Source organism: Microtus ochrogaster, unplaced genomic scaffold, assembly GCF_000317375.1.
Source record: "Microtus ochrogaster isolate Prairie Vole_2 unplaced genomic scaffold, MicOch1.0 UNK61, whole genome shotgun sequence".
NCBI classification, from domain to species: Eukaryota; Metazoa; Chordata; class Mammalia; order Rodentia; family Cricetidae; genus Microtus; species Microtus ochrogaster.
Genome location: NW_004949159.1, coordinates 2,002,551 through 2,022,432, shown reverse-complemented (window position 1 = coordinate 2,022,432; position 19,882 = coordinate 2,002,551). Strand labels below are relative to the sequence as shown.

General features: G+C 40.5%; 1 protein-coding gene across 1 annotated transcript in view; it reads right to left on the bottom strand.

Moving 5' to 3' along the window:
• Positions 1 to 19,882, bottom strand: part of Ghr (growth hormone receptor) — a 258,732-nt gene that overhangs the window by 50,807 nt on the left and 188,043 nt on the right. The window contains exon 5 of the mRNA XM_005369809.2: positions 15,292 to 15,357. Coding sequence (XP_005369866.1) covers positions 15,292 to 15,357 — 66 coding nt within the window. The remainder of the gene's footprint in view (positions 1 to 15,291; positions 15,358 to 19,882) is intronic.

The window sequence follows — 19,882 nt, the reverse complement described above, 5'->3', positions numbered from 1 at the left end:
ACCTCTGGAAGAACAGTCAGCGCTCTTAACCTCTGAGCCATCTCTCCAGCCCTTTACTCATGCTTCTTCATCCACGAAGAAGGACTGCATGCGCCAAAGCAGGTTTTAGAAAAGCAGAGAAGGAACGGGAGTTCTGGGCGTGGACACCTCGAGTGTGAGTCCTTCTTTAAACGATTTCAGAAAACCAGTCTTCAGTCCCACAAGTTGAGTTTCCTCCAGATCAACGATATGCATACGGCAAGAGTAAGCTTCCAGAATTATTGTGAGCGAAGCTCTGAATGGTGCTGGTTTAGCAAATGTTTATCACCCCTCACCTAGAAAATTTGGTTACCACAATTCACACCCTAAAGTTAATTCTAACTTTTTTTTTTTCAGGTAACGGATAATGGTCACTGTAATTCGCTATGCTCTGTGGTGATCCTTTTGGTGTATTACCTTGGTCAGTCCTCTCATCAAGAGTATCGAAGGGAATTTGGTTCGAAGACCTCGATCAAGATAAGAAAACCTGGACCCAAAGATGGGGAGCATCATTGCTTGGAAGTTCTACCTCAAGGCTCATATTTTCAACTTCTTACCACTACGTGAGTCTAGATGATGATTTCTACAGCAAGAGCAGATGGAGAGGCTGTGGAGCAGAGAAGCACAGACTGCGGACCCCTGCATTAGAATGCCTGGGTTTGAATCACGGATCGGCATCGCCTACCTGTGTATACTTTGGACAAGTCACTTCTCTCCCCTGGCCCTCCTAGTCTAGCCTTGTGTTAGATATGGAAAACAGCATCTACCTTGGAGGCTTGTTAGGAGGACTCCTAGCTGTTGGAAAGTGTTGAGAACAGCACATGACCAAACAACTGTGATGATAAACATGTTTTCCAACAGTGAGTTCAGAGGTAAATCTGTTTCTTGCTCCTTTTCAACACTTACAAAACGTCCTACAGGTTTGCATCAGATAATAGTTCTGCTGGGTTTTTATCAATTGCAACACCTCAATGCTTTCTTGATATAGGAACTTACTTCAGCCTCTTTGTGAAATGAATGACACTAAGATGTATGTTAGATGCATGTTAAATCACAGGGTAAGAAAATGAGAAAGAATGAAAGCATGGTCTTTACAATCAGACCAGAGTCTCCATCTGCATCCTAGCTCTACCACAAGCGAGTGTTCACCCCATGATACATAGCCTGCAATTTTGAAATTCATGCTATAGTTGCTATGTCAGATTTATTTTTAAAGGCCACAAACCTCAAGTTCAATATATAAACATTTGAAAGGTTATAATTTACTATAATTTTTACAAATAATGTGATATAAATTCTGGTACTTTCATTTAATCTCAAGATGGGATAGAGACAATATTTCACTTAATTTTTACAGTGAGCAATTCGTCAAGTTCAAAATTTAAACTTTCTTCTAGCCTCCCACGCCTTGTGGTTTACAAAGTAGAAAAAAGTAGCATCTACATGTCCCTAAATGTAAACTACAGTGAATCATGCCCAAAATATCCTGTAGAATTTAAAATAGTGTATTTATATTTTGTGTTTTTTGGATGGCTTTGGAACCAGAAATTTAATATAAGAATGAGGCAAATATATTACAGCCTTAGCATAGAGAAATCACATGGAAATGAGACTATAAGTTTACCAAATAAAATGGCTTTTCCATTTTAATAAAAAAAACACCATCCATATTTTTTTTTATAGTAGTCTTCTCTTCCCCCTCCAAGTTATTGGACAGATGAAATAAGGGGACTTGGTGGAGCCTGAAGAGCAGAGGGAGACAGTGAGAGCAGACCTGTTTGTCCCAGTGTGCCCTGTAGTCCATCCAAGAGAGAAGCCTTTTTTGGCCTTTGAGTGTCTGTCCACTTAGAGCTCCTGGGTGAGGCTCCCACTCAGCAGGTTAGCACACAGGGAAATCTCCTCTTTTGTTTTCAGGTTTCACTGGCTATCCACTTACAAGTGAGCCTAGCCTTGAGAACATGGAGGCTCTCCGGCATTCTTCTTACGTGCAAGACACGAGAAGGCAATGCAAAGATTAGAAAGTAGCTTGTGTGGAATTTGAGGGTAGTTTAAGGTTCAACAGCTACAAATAATTAGAGCCTCTGCCTTGGATGCGATGTCTCAAGAGAACATGAGCACCATGATCTTTTTATTACCACAGGGGCTCAAACCTTGTCATCATCTCTGAAATCCTCCTGGGATTACTCGCTGGGTCCTTCATGCTCAGGTGAAGATATCAGGTAGAACTTGTTATGCTATCTTTATCTTTTCCTCCCTCCAACAGCTTCATTTCCTTCTCAGCAAAATTCCCATGGCACAGATTTAGATGGTTCAGTTTATGTTGTCTCAATTAAGGTCTAGAATCCTTCAAATTTTAAGGTCATGTTGGAGTTTATGGTTTGCAACTAATGACTTTATAATGTTCCAAGGAACAGCTGTAGCACACACCTGCTTCACTCCCCACACCTTCTACTTCATTGTCGTACATACAGCTATATATCTCTGCAGACACATACTTTTTAGACTTTGCTTATTAGAGAAAACATGATACTTGTCTTTCTGAGCTTGGATTATTTTTTTTAATATGGCAATTAACGATGTTATCTATTTTTTATAAATGGTATGAACCCATCATTCTTCTGTGACGGGCACTGAGGCTGGTTATATCTTGGCTACTGTGTACAATATAGTGTTAGACATGAATATGCAGGAGTTTTTGTGGTGTGCTGACTTAGATTCACTCATGAACATATATACTGGAGTAGTATACCTGTTTTATATAGTACCTAATTTTTCAGTTTTTCCTTTTCAGAAAATTTAGTTGCCAAAATGGTTGCAAAAACTCATGTTCCCAACAAAGAGGGGGTAATAGAGAGAAGTGAGGGAGAACTAGGCTTAAATTAAATCTCTCATACGAGAGAGAGAGAGAGAGAGAGGAGAAAGCAGTAGGGGTATGGCTGGGGTAAGAAGGATGATCAGTGAGGGAAGAGTGGGAAGGAGGATGGTGGTGATAGAAAGTAAACATGATAAATGTACAGTTATTTGTATATAAGGAAAATATAAAATCAAGAGCAAGCTATATTCCATGCTTGTTTGGAGAACCCACTTTAGAGTCCCCAAAGGTATTTCAAAGAGGAAGACTCCCTCATATTGTACATTATCATCACAGCCACTAAAGTCACAGATTTTGTTCCAATGCTAGCAGTAATCTTATTTGATTACTAAGTTATACAAGTTATAATTCAGTCTCACACTCTTCAGTAATGTGATCTTTAAAAGGGAATACATCCAGCAGTATCATAATGACTCAAGTGATTCTTAAAGTTCTTCTTTGGAAATTCTCTTTAACTTCATTCATGATGCATCAAAGAAAACAAATCTTATTACTTTTCAGTCCCAACTCAGTATCATTTAATAATGCAAGAAAAATTTTGGAACAAATATTTTCATTATCCGTGACTGGCTGTTACTGGCTGTGTTCTTGTTCTTGCTTGCAAATTCCCAAGGCAACTGCAGATAACTGGCAAAATGAACAAACTACAAGCCCTTCATTGTTACTAGTGCTTTCTGTAACATGACTCAATAAATTAATACGCCTTCTTATGTGACTTTGAGTAATACCACAGTCTGTAAGATGGGGACAGTGGCTTCTAGCATGTTTCAGCAACCACTGCTGATCTGAGAGTTCTATCATCATTCTTTCAACTCCTCAACCTTCCTCTGTCTGCTCCCCAGGACTTAAAAAAACCCACACAATTATTTTATTTTTAACCATACATATGTATGCTTGTGTGGGGGTGTAAATATTTAGTGCTGGTGACAGCATATGCTAGAAGAGGGTGTCAGATGGCCTAGAACTGGAGTTATAGACAGTCATGAGACTCAAACCTAGGACCTCTGCTAGTGTAGCGTGCACTCTTAATTGCTGAACCATCCATTCAGCCCAAATTTCGTTTCTCCTTTGTTTGTTTTTGAGACAGACTTTCACAATGATGTAGCCTTGGCTTTCCTGAAACCCGTTTTCAAAAACTCACAGAATCCATCTGCCAGTGCCCCTCCAGTGCTGGATTTAAAGGTATGCACCATCACACCTGGCTTTCCTGGGACTCTGGATATGTTATTGTCATAAGTAGGCATTCTTCAAATACCCACCCCCATTCACTTGTAGGTTGAGGGTTGAAACCCAGGCAGGGGTCTTTTGACTAGGATAGAGATATCAGACAAACACATAACCTTTCTCTATTAAACATCTTCATTTGCTTCCCCAAATCTCCACAAAGTGGACTTAGGAAAGTGAGCCGCTTTAACCTTGGTCCCTTTAAGACTTTAAAATCTCCTACTTGTAATTACTTTTCCAACTGAAATCTACATTTCTTGAAAGAATTCTGGTTTGTTTACCTGACAGTTGGCTGTCTACCAAAGTAAATTGGATTTTCAGGGCTTTGTTTTGTCCTCCCAGCCCAGTTTTCTTGTCATATTCATCGGTAGCAGTTCAAACAGAGTCAACTATCCTGCTTTCAAAGTGCTGCATAAATCAGCCTGCTCTGTGCCTAAGAGCACGCTTTTCATATTTAATCAATGTAGCTGGTCCTGATAAATCGTTTCATCTCCTGTGAAATTATCCTGCGTATTCTTTAGTGGAAGAGAGTGAGGACGTCCTTGAGCTTGAGCAGGAAATAAAGCTCACAGAACAAGTGACAAATTTCCAAATATCTGTGGCCAAGAGTCCTTCACAGGGAACTCTCCATTTTAGAAGGCTTCGCCACTTCTTCAGTGGGACTTTTTGGCTTGGCAAACATCAAGGACAGTCATGTCCCACCTGGTGATGCTTCAGCCAGTGACCAATTGTCTGTATGGTGGCGGTGACTAGTCACCTTTACGGGTGCAGACTCTTAGGTTCTCATGTTGAGCAAAGCACCAAATGAAGCATTTCAGAATGTGTCCCCATTGTTAAACAGTATATGACTACGCTTTTTCCAAAAAAAAAAAAACTCTTTTGCTAAGGATTTTTCTTTGAGTATTAGTTTCATTCCAGCTTTTTTCCTCAAGCTCATTAACTAGGGTTTTTTTTTGTCTATTTATTTATTCTATTTATTTACAAATACATAGATTCTTTACAAAATTTAAATTGCTCTCTTTTATTTGCTTTGGGCATATCCCCTCCCATACTCTCTACATATTTCTGTCTCCTCCCCTTTTCCTCCCTTCTCTTTTCTGTTAGTCCCCCTTTTTTATCCTAGACAGTTAAACTTCAACTCTCATGTTACCTATGCATACATAGTTTTAAGCATCCATATAAAAATCTATGAATCACAAATGAGAAAAGAAGCAGTGTTTGTTCTTTGGAAACTGACTGACTTTGCTCACATGGTGATTTCCAGTTGTTTGCATTTTTTTTTTCGAAAATGACATAATTTTGTTCTTTATTGCTGAATTAATTTCCCACATATGTGAATTTAGTAAATATATGCTAATTAAATACTAATATAGTCACATTTTCTTTGTCTGTTTCTTTGCTGATGAGCCACGAGACTGATTCACAAAAGTAGGTATAAAATTAGTGCCTCCTTATCAAAACTCCCTGACGGCCCTGAGATTGGCTGGGTTGGATGTGTGCACGTACTCTCCTCTGTTAGTGATTTGTCAATGTTTTCAGAGCTGGACAGGAAACAGAGAGAAGCTAACATCATGCTCTGTGGAAATTTTCATTCAAGGAGGCATGTATTCTTATTGACTGATGCGCAGTTGAAGCCTGGCGTTTAAGTGACTTTTCCAGAGTGGTAGTTGAGAGCCGAGGTGCAGGCTCTGTGATGTCGTCTGCATGTTTAGTCAGACTGCTGAGATGGCTCCTCCGTGGTGTTTTAGGAAGTTTCCAGAAAGGAAAGGCTATCAATATTGTTCAAGAAACAATTAATGCTGGTTAATTTGGGAGATGCCGCAAAATATATGAAGTGAGAAGCTGCCTAACATCAGACGGCTGTCACATAAGCTACTGGTTAGGAACAAGACATGTTTCTACTTCTGCTATTAGATTCTTGTTTTCCTTCTCTTCCTCCCCTCTCTTCCTTATATATTAGAGCAGAGATACAAGAGAGTAGAATAAGAAGGAAAATGAAGTCTCCTATTTCTAGATTAACAGGAAAGCGTGAGGAATCTAATGCGCAGGCATGAATAGGGCTGTGGTAAAATCCTGGAATAAAGAGAAAGCCAAGGAAACAAGTTATTTCCCCCTTTATACTCCAGAACATATATAAATGTATACTCCCAATATGCATAATGAGTGACCATGTCCACCTTTACTTCAGAGAACACCCTAAATACTTGTTTATGTGCCAGAAATATCCTGCCAACCTGATTCACCAACTGGAGTCACCCACAATTCCCTATGCTGTGGCAGCAAATCCCAGATTACTGTGTTTCACAGATTCCGTCATTGCTTGTAAGGAACACATGTGTCTTTGCTACACCCATGCATAGGAAGGTGGAATGAAAACACAAATATTCCCATGTTAATAATAAACAGGTGTCCAACAGCACATGCCTTTGAAGTGATGGGTCAGGTTCCCCAGGGGAACCAACACTCTTTTTATTTTAAAACATTTTGTTGTTGTTGTTGCTGTAAATCTCATATATATACATGATATATATATATATATACATGATATATATATATAAATTTTAAATCAAATTTAAACTTATGTTTCAATGACCTGACAAATGAATTTGGTATTAGAAAGAACACAGTCAAGATTCATCACTATAGTAGATGTCATGACATCTAGAGCTACCTAATCTGTCTGTTGAAGAGGAAAGAAAATTGGATTCAGGGAAACAAACTTTAGAACAGCAGTCCATCAACCTCTGAAAAGTTCTCTTGACAGGAGTCAGGAGCAAAGCAAGCTAGGGCGCTGGTCTTCCAGGCTTCTTTCTGCCTGTGATGTTACTCATGTGCCGTCCAAGTCAGCAAGCTCCCCTGCTCTCCATCTGACCTTTGCATGAGATTCATGGGAGCACAGGAAAGTTAAACAAAGGCAACATGCCCCCTGTAATTTTACTCTGGCCCCTGATCTTGTGTTATTAGCATACTCCAACGCGTTTGTAGTGATGGGCTAATTAGTCTTGTTCATACTGAAGAGGGTCAGGAAGGCTTCTTAAGCCATGCACAATGAAGCTCAGTGATTTCTATTCAGATGGTTCTCAACCATAATGTCATAATTACAGCATTTTTTTCAGCAGCATCACCCACACACTATAATTATAGTTAAAGCCAAGGCTATGTTTACAGTGTACTAAAAGGGATGGATTTGTTTCATTTTAAGGGATCTGTTCACCGCTTCTGTTGGTAGCTGAAATACATACTAATGAAAGAATCACAATCCCTAAACAGTTTTCTGAGCAACAGTTTTAGATACCAAGAAACTAAAAGGGAAAGTAAAACCCTAAAAGTCCTAAATCCCAAATGAAGAGGTGTACACACAACTGCCAGTCAGACACCACAATGACTCTTGATTTGAAAGTCAAGGGTGGGCAAGATTGTGGGGTTAGCATGCTGTTGGGGACTGTGGATCTCAGGGTTCCCTCACTTGGTCTGCCTTATTGTGCAGGGTATGGTATGGCTAAGCTTCTACTGCCAGTTTGCGGAATTTCAGGACAGTAATTTTTCCCCTAGGATGTGAGCATACACTATTGCCACTCATCCAATTACAGTACACATTTATTCTATAGATCCACTCATTCTACATGACACACTTTGTACCCACGACGAGCCAGACATCCTTCAAAGACATCCTTGCTAAGTAATCAGCAAGAACAAAACAGAAATGTTTTCTCTCATGGGAATCTAACCTACATAAAAGTTGTCCTTTGCTTATCAGTCTGGTGAATAAAAGGAAAGTTTTGACGCCAATGAGTGGCATAGATATATCCACCCTATCTCGTACACCATTTCACTCAGACAGCATTGGATTAAAACCTCGCGTTTCCTTTCCCCCTTTCTTCCTTTCTTTTAAAATTAGGTTTTCATACAATGTATTCTTTTCCCTCCACGAACTCCTCCCAGAGCCTCCCAACTCTCTGCCCATACGATGTTCTTCCTTTTTTCTCACTCGGACAATTTCATACATGAGTATCCTGAATTTGGGTCATTTTTACTCCATACTACCCTCTCTCCCTTCCCCTTCTCTCCTATTGAACCCCCCTTTGCCAACAAGCCTTTCCCTAATTTGAAGACGTTTTTCAGCTTTTTTTTTTTTTTCACCCACAGAGTTTAATCAGGGTTGCTGGCATGAATGTGAGTGGGGGTTGTTTACTAGAGCACGGGCAACTTTTCAGTTGTTCCATCACGGAAGAAAAAGACAGTCTTCGCTCAACACACGTTAACAGCTCAGAGTCCCTCAGTGAAGGACACACGCTTCGTCTGTGCAGTAAATCTTCTTGAAGGCTCTGAGAAAGGAGATCCGGACTGAGGTGTCTACAGTCAGGGATGGACTTTCCGTTTTGCAAACAGAAAAAAGCGTGTTACAATGGCCGAGCATTTAGCTGTGCATGCAAGCTTCATCTCTTTTATTCCTAGCGACTATTTCTAACAGAGAAGGCAGAACCAGGTCAGCATTTCCCAGGTGCCAAACACTGTGATAAACATTTCACAGAATCAAAGAACAGCCCCGTGGTGACATGGAAGCAAGTCAGCTGGGCTGGAGCTGCTTCTCTGGGCTTCCTCATTAATGCGTTTCCAAATTGAAGACACTTTTTTTTTTTTTTAAACAGGAAACTAAAAGATGGTCACCTACATAAAATGGGTGATTAGCATCATAAAATGCCACACCACAAGAAGAATCATTTATGTGTTTGAGATAGGAGGTGGTGTAATTTCTTAAGGGGACAGAGAGGATGTATTTTAGGCTTATGACCTATGATTTGTATCTTAATGATCCTGGAGATCATTGAGTCCTAGAAAAGCTGAAACAAACAGACATGGCTGGGTTCCAACAAGACTTCTTTATAGAATATGTATCTGGTCTGAGGGTTAGTTTGGAACCTCTGCTTTAAGCGACTGTTGACCTAAAGAAAAGAAAACCTGAGGTAACTTATCTTGTAACACAAGTTGTGAATTGTAGGTAAATACATTCTTTATAAAACTGATACTTTCATTATTGTTGCTGTTTCATATTGATAACATTTCTCTCAAGTATAACACAATTTTTTTTTTTTTTTACTGTATTTACCCTTCCCTTCTAGGGACAAGTAAATCTTACTAAAACTTCAAATGATTCTGGAGAAATCAAACATCTACATGGCAAAGAAGAGTATAGGCTCCCAGCTCAACTCATGTGTACAAAAAATCCCCCGTCAAAAGGGCTCAGATGTGCACAAAAATGATCAAACTTTAGATTGCTAAGAAACACTGAAGAAAATACTTGCCTTGCGGTTGACCAATATATACTATATATTGTGGATCATGTGAAAAATATATATCCAAGAAGTCATACATTTACATAGCTTTAAAAAAAAAGACATAAAGCCTCTTTACTCAGTTATAAGCACTCTGTTTAGAAATCAATCAACTCTAACCTTCAGGCGATAAAAGGAGACAGAGACAGAGACCCACATTGGAGCACCGGACAGAAATCTCAAGGTCCAAATCAGGAGCAGAAGGAGAGGGAGCACGAGCAAGGAACTCAGGACCGCGAGGGGTACACCCATACACTGAGACAATGGGGATGTTATATTGGGAACTCACCCAAGGCCAGCTGTCCTGGGTCTGAAAAAGCATGGGATAAAACCGGACTTGCTGAACATAGCGGACAATGAGGACTACTGAGAATCCAAGAACAATGGCAATGGGTTTTTGATCCTACTGCATGTACTGGCTTTGTGGGAGCCTAGGCAGTTTGGATGCTCACCTTACTAGACCTGGATGGAGGTGGGCGGTCCTTGGACTTCCCACAGGTCAGGGAATCCTGATTGCTCTTAGAGCTGATGAGGGAGGGGGACTTGATTGGGGGAGGGGGAGGGAAATGGGAGGCGGTGGCGGGGAGGAGGCAGAAATTCTTAATAAATAAATAAATTAAAAAAAAGAAATCAATCAACTCTTGAGTGGTTTTGGTTCAAGTGCATATTGGCTCACATTGCGTGCTTGCCACTAGGTACCCAATCACTTGAAAAGTAATTCTGGTACTTTTGCTTCGACTCTTTATTAAGTCCGTACATCTTTCAAAATATATGCAGCGTAGATTCTTCTGTCTCAGTAAACACTGAGATTAACTTGTATAAAATACATGACCTACCTAAGGAAGAGTCAATACTTTTCCTTCAACGCATAACTGTATATGACCTTAAGAGCCCTGTTTATCACACACAGGAGCTTTGAGGACCAACGGCCTTTCTGGAATGAGAGTTGTAGATGTTCTATCCTGGTGATACATAATCTCTATCTACCATTTAGAATCTGGGGCTCTTTGGTGAGTAAAGTATTGGGTCTGAAGTAGTGGAATTAACTAATCAGCAAATAAATAGGCTACCGGCCAGACCACAAAGGTTGTAACCAGCTGTGGGCTGCTAAACTTCCTGGAGTCGCTCAAGAGAGCTTGCTCACCACCTACTGAGGCCATCTAGGGTGAGAGAATGTTTATTTTGGATTTTATTCTTGAGCACGCATGCGCGCTATACTCTGGCAGAAAAACTATGCTAGGCGTCTGTATATAGAGTACGCGCAGGCACGCAGCAATTTCCAGGGAAGTCCTTGAACATCCTTAGCAGACTTCTAAAGGAAAGTGTTATTGTTTTCTATTTGTTTTAAATCCATCCCCCAAAGAAAAGGAAGAGTACCCTATGTGTGTATCAGCAAAAGGACCTCCATTTTAGAGGTTTCATTATCAGTGGCTGAAGCATGCGCAGAAAAGGGGACTAGGTTTCTTATAAGTAAGGGGTAAATAAAGATTTAGGAATCAAAGGAACATTTAAAAAACGTTATGACTGGGTATTTATCTCATAAAGAGCCCTTATTTCCCATGTACTCCACGTGAAAAGAACACAGTCTGTAACAAACTTCTGACCTGCATGTCAGGATAATTGTGGACTCTGTCTGGGTATTTAAGGTTGGAAAAGAGTCACTGTGAAGTGAATCTTCTTGTAGCTGTTTGAAGAGTTGTCTAATCTTTTTCTTTCTTCCTGAGTTGATCTCACATAGCTCAGGCTCACCTTGACTTGTTATGTAACTGAGGCTGGTCTTGAACTACTGACCTTCATGCTGCCACTTCCCAAGAGCTGGGTTGCAGACAAACCTCACTAAACCAGGCTTTATTCTTTGTTCTGCTCTACTAGGAGCAGACACCCAGCCCTGTCCCAGCATCTTCTTCACTCTCTGCTGGTCTGCTAGGAGTGCCTAGTAAGCCAGCATCTCTGTGCTCCCTTTTTCCTTATATAAAGCATGCAGTTCTACCTGCCTGCCTGCTGTTTCTGAAAAGCAAGGAAGTTTTTGCTTGGGAATCAACAAAATTCCCAAGAGGGTTGGGAATCACCACTAGACTCCCTGGCATCGTCTGGAGATCAGGGCTGCATGTGAGTCAGGAAGAGTTTACCACTCATTTGGGTTCTAGAACGCGAGCCAACATAAACACTGTCTCCTTATAAACCATCAACGGAATCCATGTTTACTTACTGAATCGCTGACTGGATCTTTTATAAACAAGCAGACTGTCAAGAATTCACTGTCAGCTTCGATGTCAGAACCTAGTCAGTTCTGCTTTCCTGTGTGTGCCTGGAGCCCAAGTGCCTTGGAACACAGGAATGCTGTGTGTTCCATGTAATACACACTGGGCAGAGCTGCACTTCCTTTATTCTGTACCTCATTTAGCTCTGCTGTCAGGCAATGAGGGTATTTTTTCCTTTTATTAAAAATATTTTTTTTCTCACATAATATGTCCTGGCTACATATTTGCTACTTTACTATTCTCTTTATTACTCTCTTTACTGCTTGCAGTTCCTCTCCACTCCTACCTGGATCCATCCCCTCTCTGTCTTTCATTAGGAAACAAATAAGCTTCTCAGGGATAATAATAGAATAAAATAAAACAAAAACTCACACACTAGAATAGTACAAATCAAACAAACCAGGAGTAAAGGAGCCCAGGAAAAGGCTCAAGAAACAGATATAGACACAGAGAACAATTTGTTCAAACACTCAGGAATCCCATAAAAATACTAAACTGGGAACCATAATATACCCACAAAGGGCCTATACATTAAAAAGAGAGAAGAAAAGATATAAATAATAAAAAAGATAAAATTAAAAAAAAAAGAGGAAATGCCCTGACAGAACATTATGAACAAAAACTTCAAAGCGCCTCTGCGTTTGTTTCCTGTTGGCCGTCTATCTACGGCTGGGCATGCAACCAACCCAAAGAGTAGCCTGGTCCCCAGTGAGACTCTTTTGGAGGGAGCTAAATTTTCATTTGCAGGTAAAGGCAATGAGTTCTGAACGTTGAAATTATTCAATAAAAAGCAGTGCTTGAAGCCGAGAGGGGGTTTGCGTTTGCTGGGGCAGTGATGGACTGGAAGCAGGAGCTGAGGTGATGTCCGGATACAAAAATGATTTCATAGAGATCTTTTGTAACATGCACCAACACCTGACTGTGCTTCTAGCTCCACTACCCAATTTTAGAGACCAGCAGAAGACTTTTAGGAAAGATTTAAGTGCACTTAGCAATGGGTGAGAGAAATGTCTACCCTTATGTGCAAACCTCCTTGTTTAGGAATGACCAGTGAAGGACATGACGGAAATTGAAGCAGCGAGAGAGGACATAAGTGTTTGGGAAACCATTTTGTCTACATTTCTTTCAAGTGTAAAATTCAACCATTTACTAAAATCTCCGCATGTTCTAAATTCTTACAGGAACTGTAAGATACAAGGATTTATAAGATACAACCATCTTAGGATGGTACAGTTTACTAGTAGGGGATAGAAAATGCACAAAAGTTTATATTAGGCTGAGCCAATGATGATCTTATCACATACAGTAGAGTTGATTGGAGATAGTTGCACAGTGTTCAATCTGATGTATGTTGGACTAAAAATAAGAGCCACAAGAGTGTACACTACATACCATAAAAGTTTAGAAAGGGTCTAGGGACTTGAGCTTAAATATAATCTTATAAGAACTTTCTGGGTTGGCTATTATCAAATCTCCATTTAGAGGCATTTCTGCAAAATGGACCTGGAATTAAATGGCTCTATACACTTGTCTCTATCTGTAGATTACAGCAGCTCTCAAGCCTCATTGGAGAAGCCTCTTTCAGCAGTAGATGGTGCTTAGTACAGAAATCCACGTCAAGCCAGTGTGCAGAGGATAGGAGACTGTGAAGTGCTCCATTCTGAAGAGACATCTGTATCCTATTCCCACCACCGAGGGATCAGAGATTTCGGCGGAAGCAAGAGGAGGTGGAAAGATTGTTCGAGCAAGAGGTAGAGAATGACTGCAGGAAAACACTGTGTTTTGGGCAGACATGTTATGGCTGTTGCACACACGAACTCACAACATGTATGATGACACGCACAAGGCCTGGACAAGATCAAGGCAGACACAGTTCCAGTATGGGGTGGGGAAGGGCTCATGAAGTCCTATACTATCTGAGAAGCCTCTGGCAACTGGTGGCTGCTGGAAGGAGAGTTAGTTTTCCTCAGATGCATCCCTGATAGGCTGCCCATGTTCCAGTGGATGAACTACAGCCATGCATATACTGGCCCTGCTAAGAGGACATGGAGTTTCAAAGACCGTACATGAAGCTGGCAGGGAAGAGTTGGTGGTTGGGAGAGTACACGAGGAGACACAAGGCACAGAGAAGCAATGAATGGACATAATCATGTAAGACATAAGCCACAGATGAGGGACTTAAGACCACGCTGTCCACTTCAAAGAGTAAGTTCTTAAACTGCATTATATTACTTCTCTTTGAGAGAAAGAGAATCACAGAGATTCCAAGATGAAGCATGTATATATTTGGGAAGACTAGGAAAAGTTTTGTATAGAGTAATATTTAAAAACATGCCTAAAGCACACACAAAAAAATTCATGATGGACTGTTCCATACCAGGAGGAAAGAGGAAATTCTGGCGAAGGGGATATGATCATGTGAGGATGCCAGGAATGGAAATATGGAGGTTGTGGTGGCTCATTGTGAACCTTAACTTGAACAGAGTGAGGTACATGAGAGCAGAATACACATCCAGGAGCGTGTACAAGGTGCGTAGAGAAGACTGACGTGTGTGACAGCAGATAAGGAAGAAAGTACTTTCCTGAAAGTGGGTAGTACTTCCCAAGAGGGTGGGGGCCCCAGTGGAACAAAGCTGAAAGGAGAAGAGAACAGTATGTGTCAGGCCCCACTTGCCATGCGTGAATGCTGTCGTTGCTGTTATAATCTGTGCTGGGCATTACTTTCATCTTCTTCAATCTTCTGATGTGGACTCATGCCAATGATAGAACCTTCACTGTTTATTATGAATATGATATGATATAATATATAAATATATATACACTCATATATTTGGTTCTATTCTTCTAGACTACCTTAATAAACATACTAGACTAGATAGAAACGACCTTAAAATTGGTACGGCAAAATCTCTTGAATGCTTAGTGTGATCCTGGTGTGATGGTTGGTGCGCACAGGGCATAAAGAATTAGAATTACAGGAGGTAAATGGTATCATGGAACAATGGACAAAGTTCCATGGAAGAACAGAAGGTAGGAAAACTGGGACTAGAGAATTTGTGGAATCTTTCCCATGAGTTGAAGATGGAGTTCAAGCTTGTGGATAAAGAGGAGATCATCAAAAGACACAAGGGGGTATGTGGTAGCATTTAAAAGAGAATAGATCGTTTGTATGAAGACAGCATTTTGAGGTACAAGGATATTTAGGTGGAGAGACAAATTCTATCTTTTGCCAATGCTAACATTATATAACACTTCCAAATAACAATAATAATGTTACAAAAGGATTGGTAAAACAAGGCAATTTTCTAAATTCAACAAATTGCAACTGATTCACAATAAATCCTTTCCTCTCTGTAAGCTTGGCCACACTTAGCATGTAAGCATAAGCAAAACAGAAAAATGAAGAAAGAGCTCTATAGAGAAACTGAAAGATAAATCCTGAAAAATACTTTTTGCCTATAAAATTTTAATTCTGTCACTTTTCCTGTTACCAGTATCCCCAATAGAGAAAGGGTAGCTGCTTGAATTATATTAACACATGGAAGCCATCAGAGCAAGTTAGTAAAACGACAGGAATTCTTACTTGTCCCCAGGTCTGGAATAATTCTTTGCAGAATTGGAGAAGCCCTGCCAAGAGTAACTGGTGTAACTGGAAAAGAAAGAGAAGAAAATCATTAGTCAACCTTGTAGAAACACCATCTGCTGTGACCCTGTTACAGCGTCCTTTTTGGATAACCAGCTCCCAATGCAAAAACTCCCATGAAAATTAAAATTGTCTCTGTGCACTAAGAAGAGCTTGTAAAGGCAGAGCAAATGGAAGCCTTTTGGTTGCCGTTACTTCTGGTCCCATGCCCAGACACAACAGAGAGCAATGAAAACAATTCCTCCATCTATCACTCCAGTCCAAACTCTGCTTTCCCCTTGTGCATATGATGGGGAACACAAGTTTATTTTTATTTTTTAAAATCACAAAAACTAAAGTTTAGTAAAAAAAGGTTTATTTTTGGATATAATATAAGCGTGAACATTCTTAGGCACTGGGAAAAGAGAAAGAAGTACACGGTTGGAAAAGGGAGACACTGGAGTTTTTTGAAGGAAAAAAATGGGCAGTAAGTCAGTCATTATAATGCATGCAGCTAGGAGCAGGATGCATGGAAAGTAGGCAAAAATGGAAAGTGGTTAGCAGGGATATCTTTCCAGCTGGGTTGCTTTGCAAGTGCTCAGCTACAAAAGGAATGCACTGCTGTCTGGTCTTGGTGGAAAATAGCGCAATAGGACTGGATAGATAATCTCTTGATACCACCAGGGCACACCAAACACTGAGATTTAAATAAAATCCAGGGAAACTACCCGTGATATGGCTAAATTGACATTTAGTCTTTCTACAAAAAATATAAATTCTTAAAAATATTTGCAATACTCAGTGATGAGTTTTTCATAGGTCAGTGGGTTGACTGGTGGCTGGGGACTTCCTTCCTTAGTGTGGGAACCGGCACAGGAAAAATCAAGGCATGATTATAGAACTGACATATTTTTTTCCAGTGTTATCTGAAGCCTTTTGGATGGAGGTTCATCCAATGGACAGTGGTTTAATAAGTTCATCATCAATGGGCAGTGGTTTAATAAATGTAGCCAAAGAATGCAGCATTTAAGAAAAAAAAGAAAGAATGAAAGAAAACAAAAAAGAAAATAATTAAAGGTCTGAGTTCAGGAAGCTTCAGTTAGCAGACAACCTAGAGATGCCTAGAGGACTCTGGGGACTTCCTCAGCCCTATCTCACGTTCTTCATATGCTACAGCGTGGATGTGACTCATCCTCCAAGGGCCCATGCATTAAAACTTTGCTCCTCAGACTGGCACTAGTTGGAGGTGGTGGGAATTCAAGAGCTGAGGTGAGTTGGGAGATCTTCCCATCACTGGGGGGAAGAGTGGATTTAGAACGGACGGTGGACACTTAGCCCTTTCCCAGCCCTGAGGTAAAGTAGTCTCTCCACATGCTGCTAAAGCGTCCTCCATTTCATAGGCTCCAAAGCAGTGGGGCCAGCTACTGATGGTATGAAAACTCCAAAGCTGTGGGTCAAAGAAAGACCTTTTCTCTGTGTAAGTTGATTGTTTCAGATAATTATTCTGGTAGCAGAAGCTTATTAATATAACACCTCATCATCTGTATCCTTTGTGAGACCCTCAATAATAAACTAAAATCATTAATTGATGCTTGTCTGAGTTCTGTGAGCTAGCGTAGCAATTTCTTCAAATCTAAACAAAAAGTCACGGGAACTGTACGTTTTAGCTGAAAAGTCTTTCAGAAGTATAGCATATTTATAATTGATAGCTAAGAAGTCTTTCAGAAGTATAGCATATTACACACATTGGTTATCTGAAGTGGGAGACAGTTTTGTGGGACTGAGATGTCAACCTATGGGAGGTGACGGTACCTTCACATTCTATAGGATGGTCCCTCTCCCCTAAGTATTAGCCAAGTGTGTTCTCACACATAATGTCTTGGTGACCAAAGGGCACCAAAGAATTCTGCTTTCAAGGGTGTAGTCAGACACACTGTGTTTGTTTTTCCTGTATCCTCTCAGACAACTGATAATATTGTCTTAGTGCTTAAATAAAAGGCCACACACTGAGAACTTTGTCTCTCATAAAACACAGGAAACAAAAAGAAAACAAAGATCAAGTGGGCAGCGAGACTGCACTCTCCCATCGCTCTGAACTTCAGGCCTGGTGAGTTTGGGCCACCTGCTTCTTGAGGTCCTTCCTGCTGAATGTTTTCATGACCTCTCCCCACTTATCTGGCTGGTAAGAAGCAGCCATTGTGTTTGCTGAAATAATGTAAAATCTAATAGATAGAGTGAAGGCTTTCCTTCGAATACAGAATTCTAATATGAGTAGAATTTCTGGCGGGTATCTGGGCATTATCACTGAAAATACTAAAAGAAAGATTTGGATTTTCTCTGGTGAATCAATCAATTTTAAACTGTTATTAGACTATTTTAAATTGCATGTCTATTGGTTTTCAATGTTCCTATTTACTCTTGAAATTTTATAGTTTTTCATTTATTGAATTTATTTATTACTCCCATAACTGATTATAACAAATATTTAAAATAAAAGCAGGCAGCATATATTTCCCAGAATATACACTGTACTAAGCATCAAGTTTTAATATGAGCAGAAAGTAAAAACTGTCTTTTATGACAATATCATTAAGTCCAGTTCTTAGCAGCAGTGTTGACAGGTTTCCCAAGAAGATGATTGGAGCAGAATGTGCAGGTCAGTCCTGAGGCCATAAGTAGAGTCTGAGCCAAACGGCTGTTCTGGAAAATCTTGGGGAGCCTTGGACTCCCTGACTTCTCACAGAGACATCTGGTGTCTCCTCCTCTGTGGTACACTAAGTGACATTCTCATCAAGCAAAAGCTTTGCTGAGCCAACACACTCTATGCCATGCAGCGAATCGAGATATAAAAAAAACAAGTGACCTTCCAGTGGACAGACCACAGACTTCTGTCAGTGCCAAGTGGATGCTGGTTACAAATGGAGCACAAACCATGCTGCCTTAGCAAATGCAAGTATCACGCATACCCATCAATTTTAATTAGTGTTAAAGTCATGTACCCAGTGCCTCTGCGTTCTGACCAGTCAGGGAAAGGTAAACAAAAAGGAAGAGCGTAAGCAGAGACCACAACTCTGACAGTCATAGCGATTAATGAGGCGACCACACAGGGGTTTGGTTATGATCTGCAGGGATTCAACTTATTATCTAACTCAATGGGATCAATAAACATTTTATAGGGACCTTTAGGTACTGGAATTTTTAAAATGAAGGAACTAACAACAGCTCCTGGCCTCAACAATTCCATGGTAGCTTTCTTTTTCCTCCTTTCTTTTTCTCTTTCCTTCCTTCCTTCTCTGTCTCTCTCTTTCTCTGTCTTTCCTTCCTTCCTTGCTTCCTTCCTTCCTTCCTTCCTTCCTTTCTTTTTTTGGGGGTCAGGAATATGTAAAAGGAGTGTCCAAGGACATGGGGAGCAATACGGGGAAAAATGAGACAGCTTATGAGCTTAGGACAATAAGCAATGGTGCCAAAGGACAAATGCAATTGAGTCAGGAACACTACTTCAAAAGTGTGCTGTGGCAAAGACATAACCTATAAATATAGGCCTGTAATGCACTGGCCATGGACTGAATACGTGAGTTGAGATATGCTGGGTTGGGGATAGAATCAGGCACACCTTGGGAATGATCTTGCTGAAAGACATTGTGATTCTGCAATCACTAGGGAGCTACGAATTTCTTGTGTTTTGAGGTTGAGCGCCTCCTGCTGGACTTGTTCAAGAACAGGTTCCCACTAGGAACCTTCTCTACTATATGTTCTCTGCTTGTACTTTTCAAATGAAGCATGCATCTGGACCTCTGTTTATGCCTGTGAAACAGGAGTCTTTCTGTTTACGTGCAAGGAGTTAAACCAACTCCTACATACAAATAATTTTCTTCAAGTGATTACTAAATGTTAGTCTTCCTGTTATGATTGTTTTCCTTCTTATTAGTAGGCACTGCCTTCCCAGTGGAGCATGCCCTTCCCCGCGGACAACCTGGCATTGCCTTTCTATTGGAACTTGAGTTCTGACACTTTCTTCAGGACAGTATGCAGCCATAAGCCCAAGCACTCTGCTTACATGTTGTTAGTAGATTTTCCCTCCCTAAAGGACTTTGAGGATGTGGTATCAGTGGAGTATAGGATAGAAATTCATATAGGTGAGCAATTCAGTCTGAGACGAAACACACTCCATCCTAGTTCTAGTATTATTAAGGGAGCAAAAGTAGGAGGATTAAGGTTCTGGCAAATATTGTAATTTGCCACTTGTATAAGAACGGCAATTATAACCAGTCCCCCATGAATGGTGGAGACACAGTAAGGGAAGCACAGTACCTCGTATAATAACCCTTTTATACAATGACGGAATTCAATCCATGCACAGCAGGACACAGGGTGCCTACTACAAAGTAAGCTCTGAGTCATGAGAACTATTGCGTTACTGTTAATATATGCTAAAGCTAATGATGATGCTGTAACTATCATAAAACCCTCAAGATGTCCCTTGAGAAGGTTTGCTTCCTCCCTTGGGCAAGTAAATTGTTCTCCCCCCCCCCCGGAACAGCTGTCCAGCTGT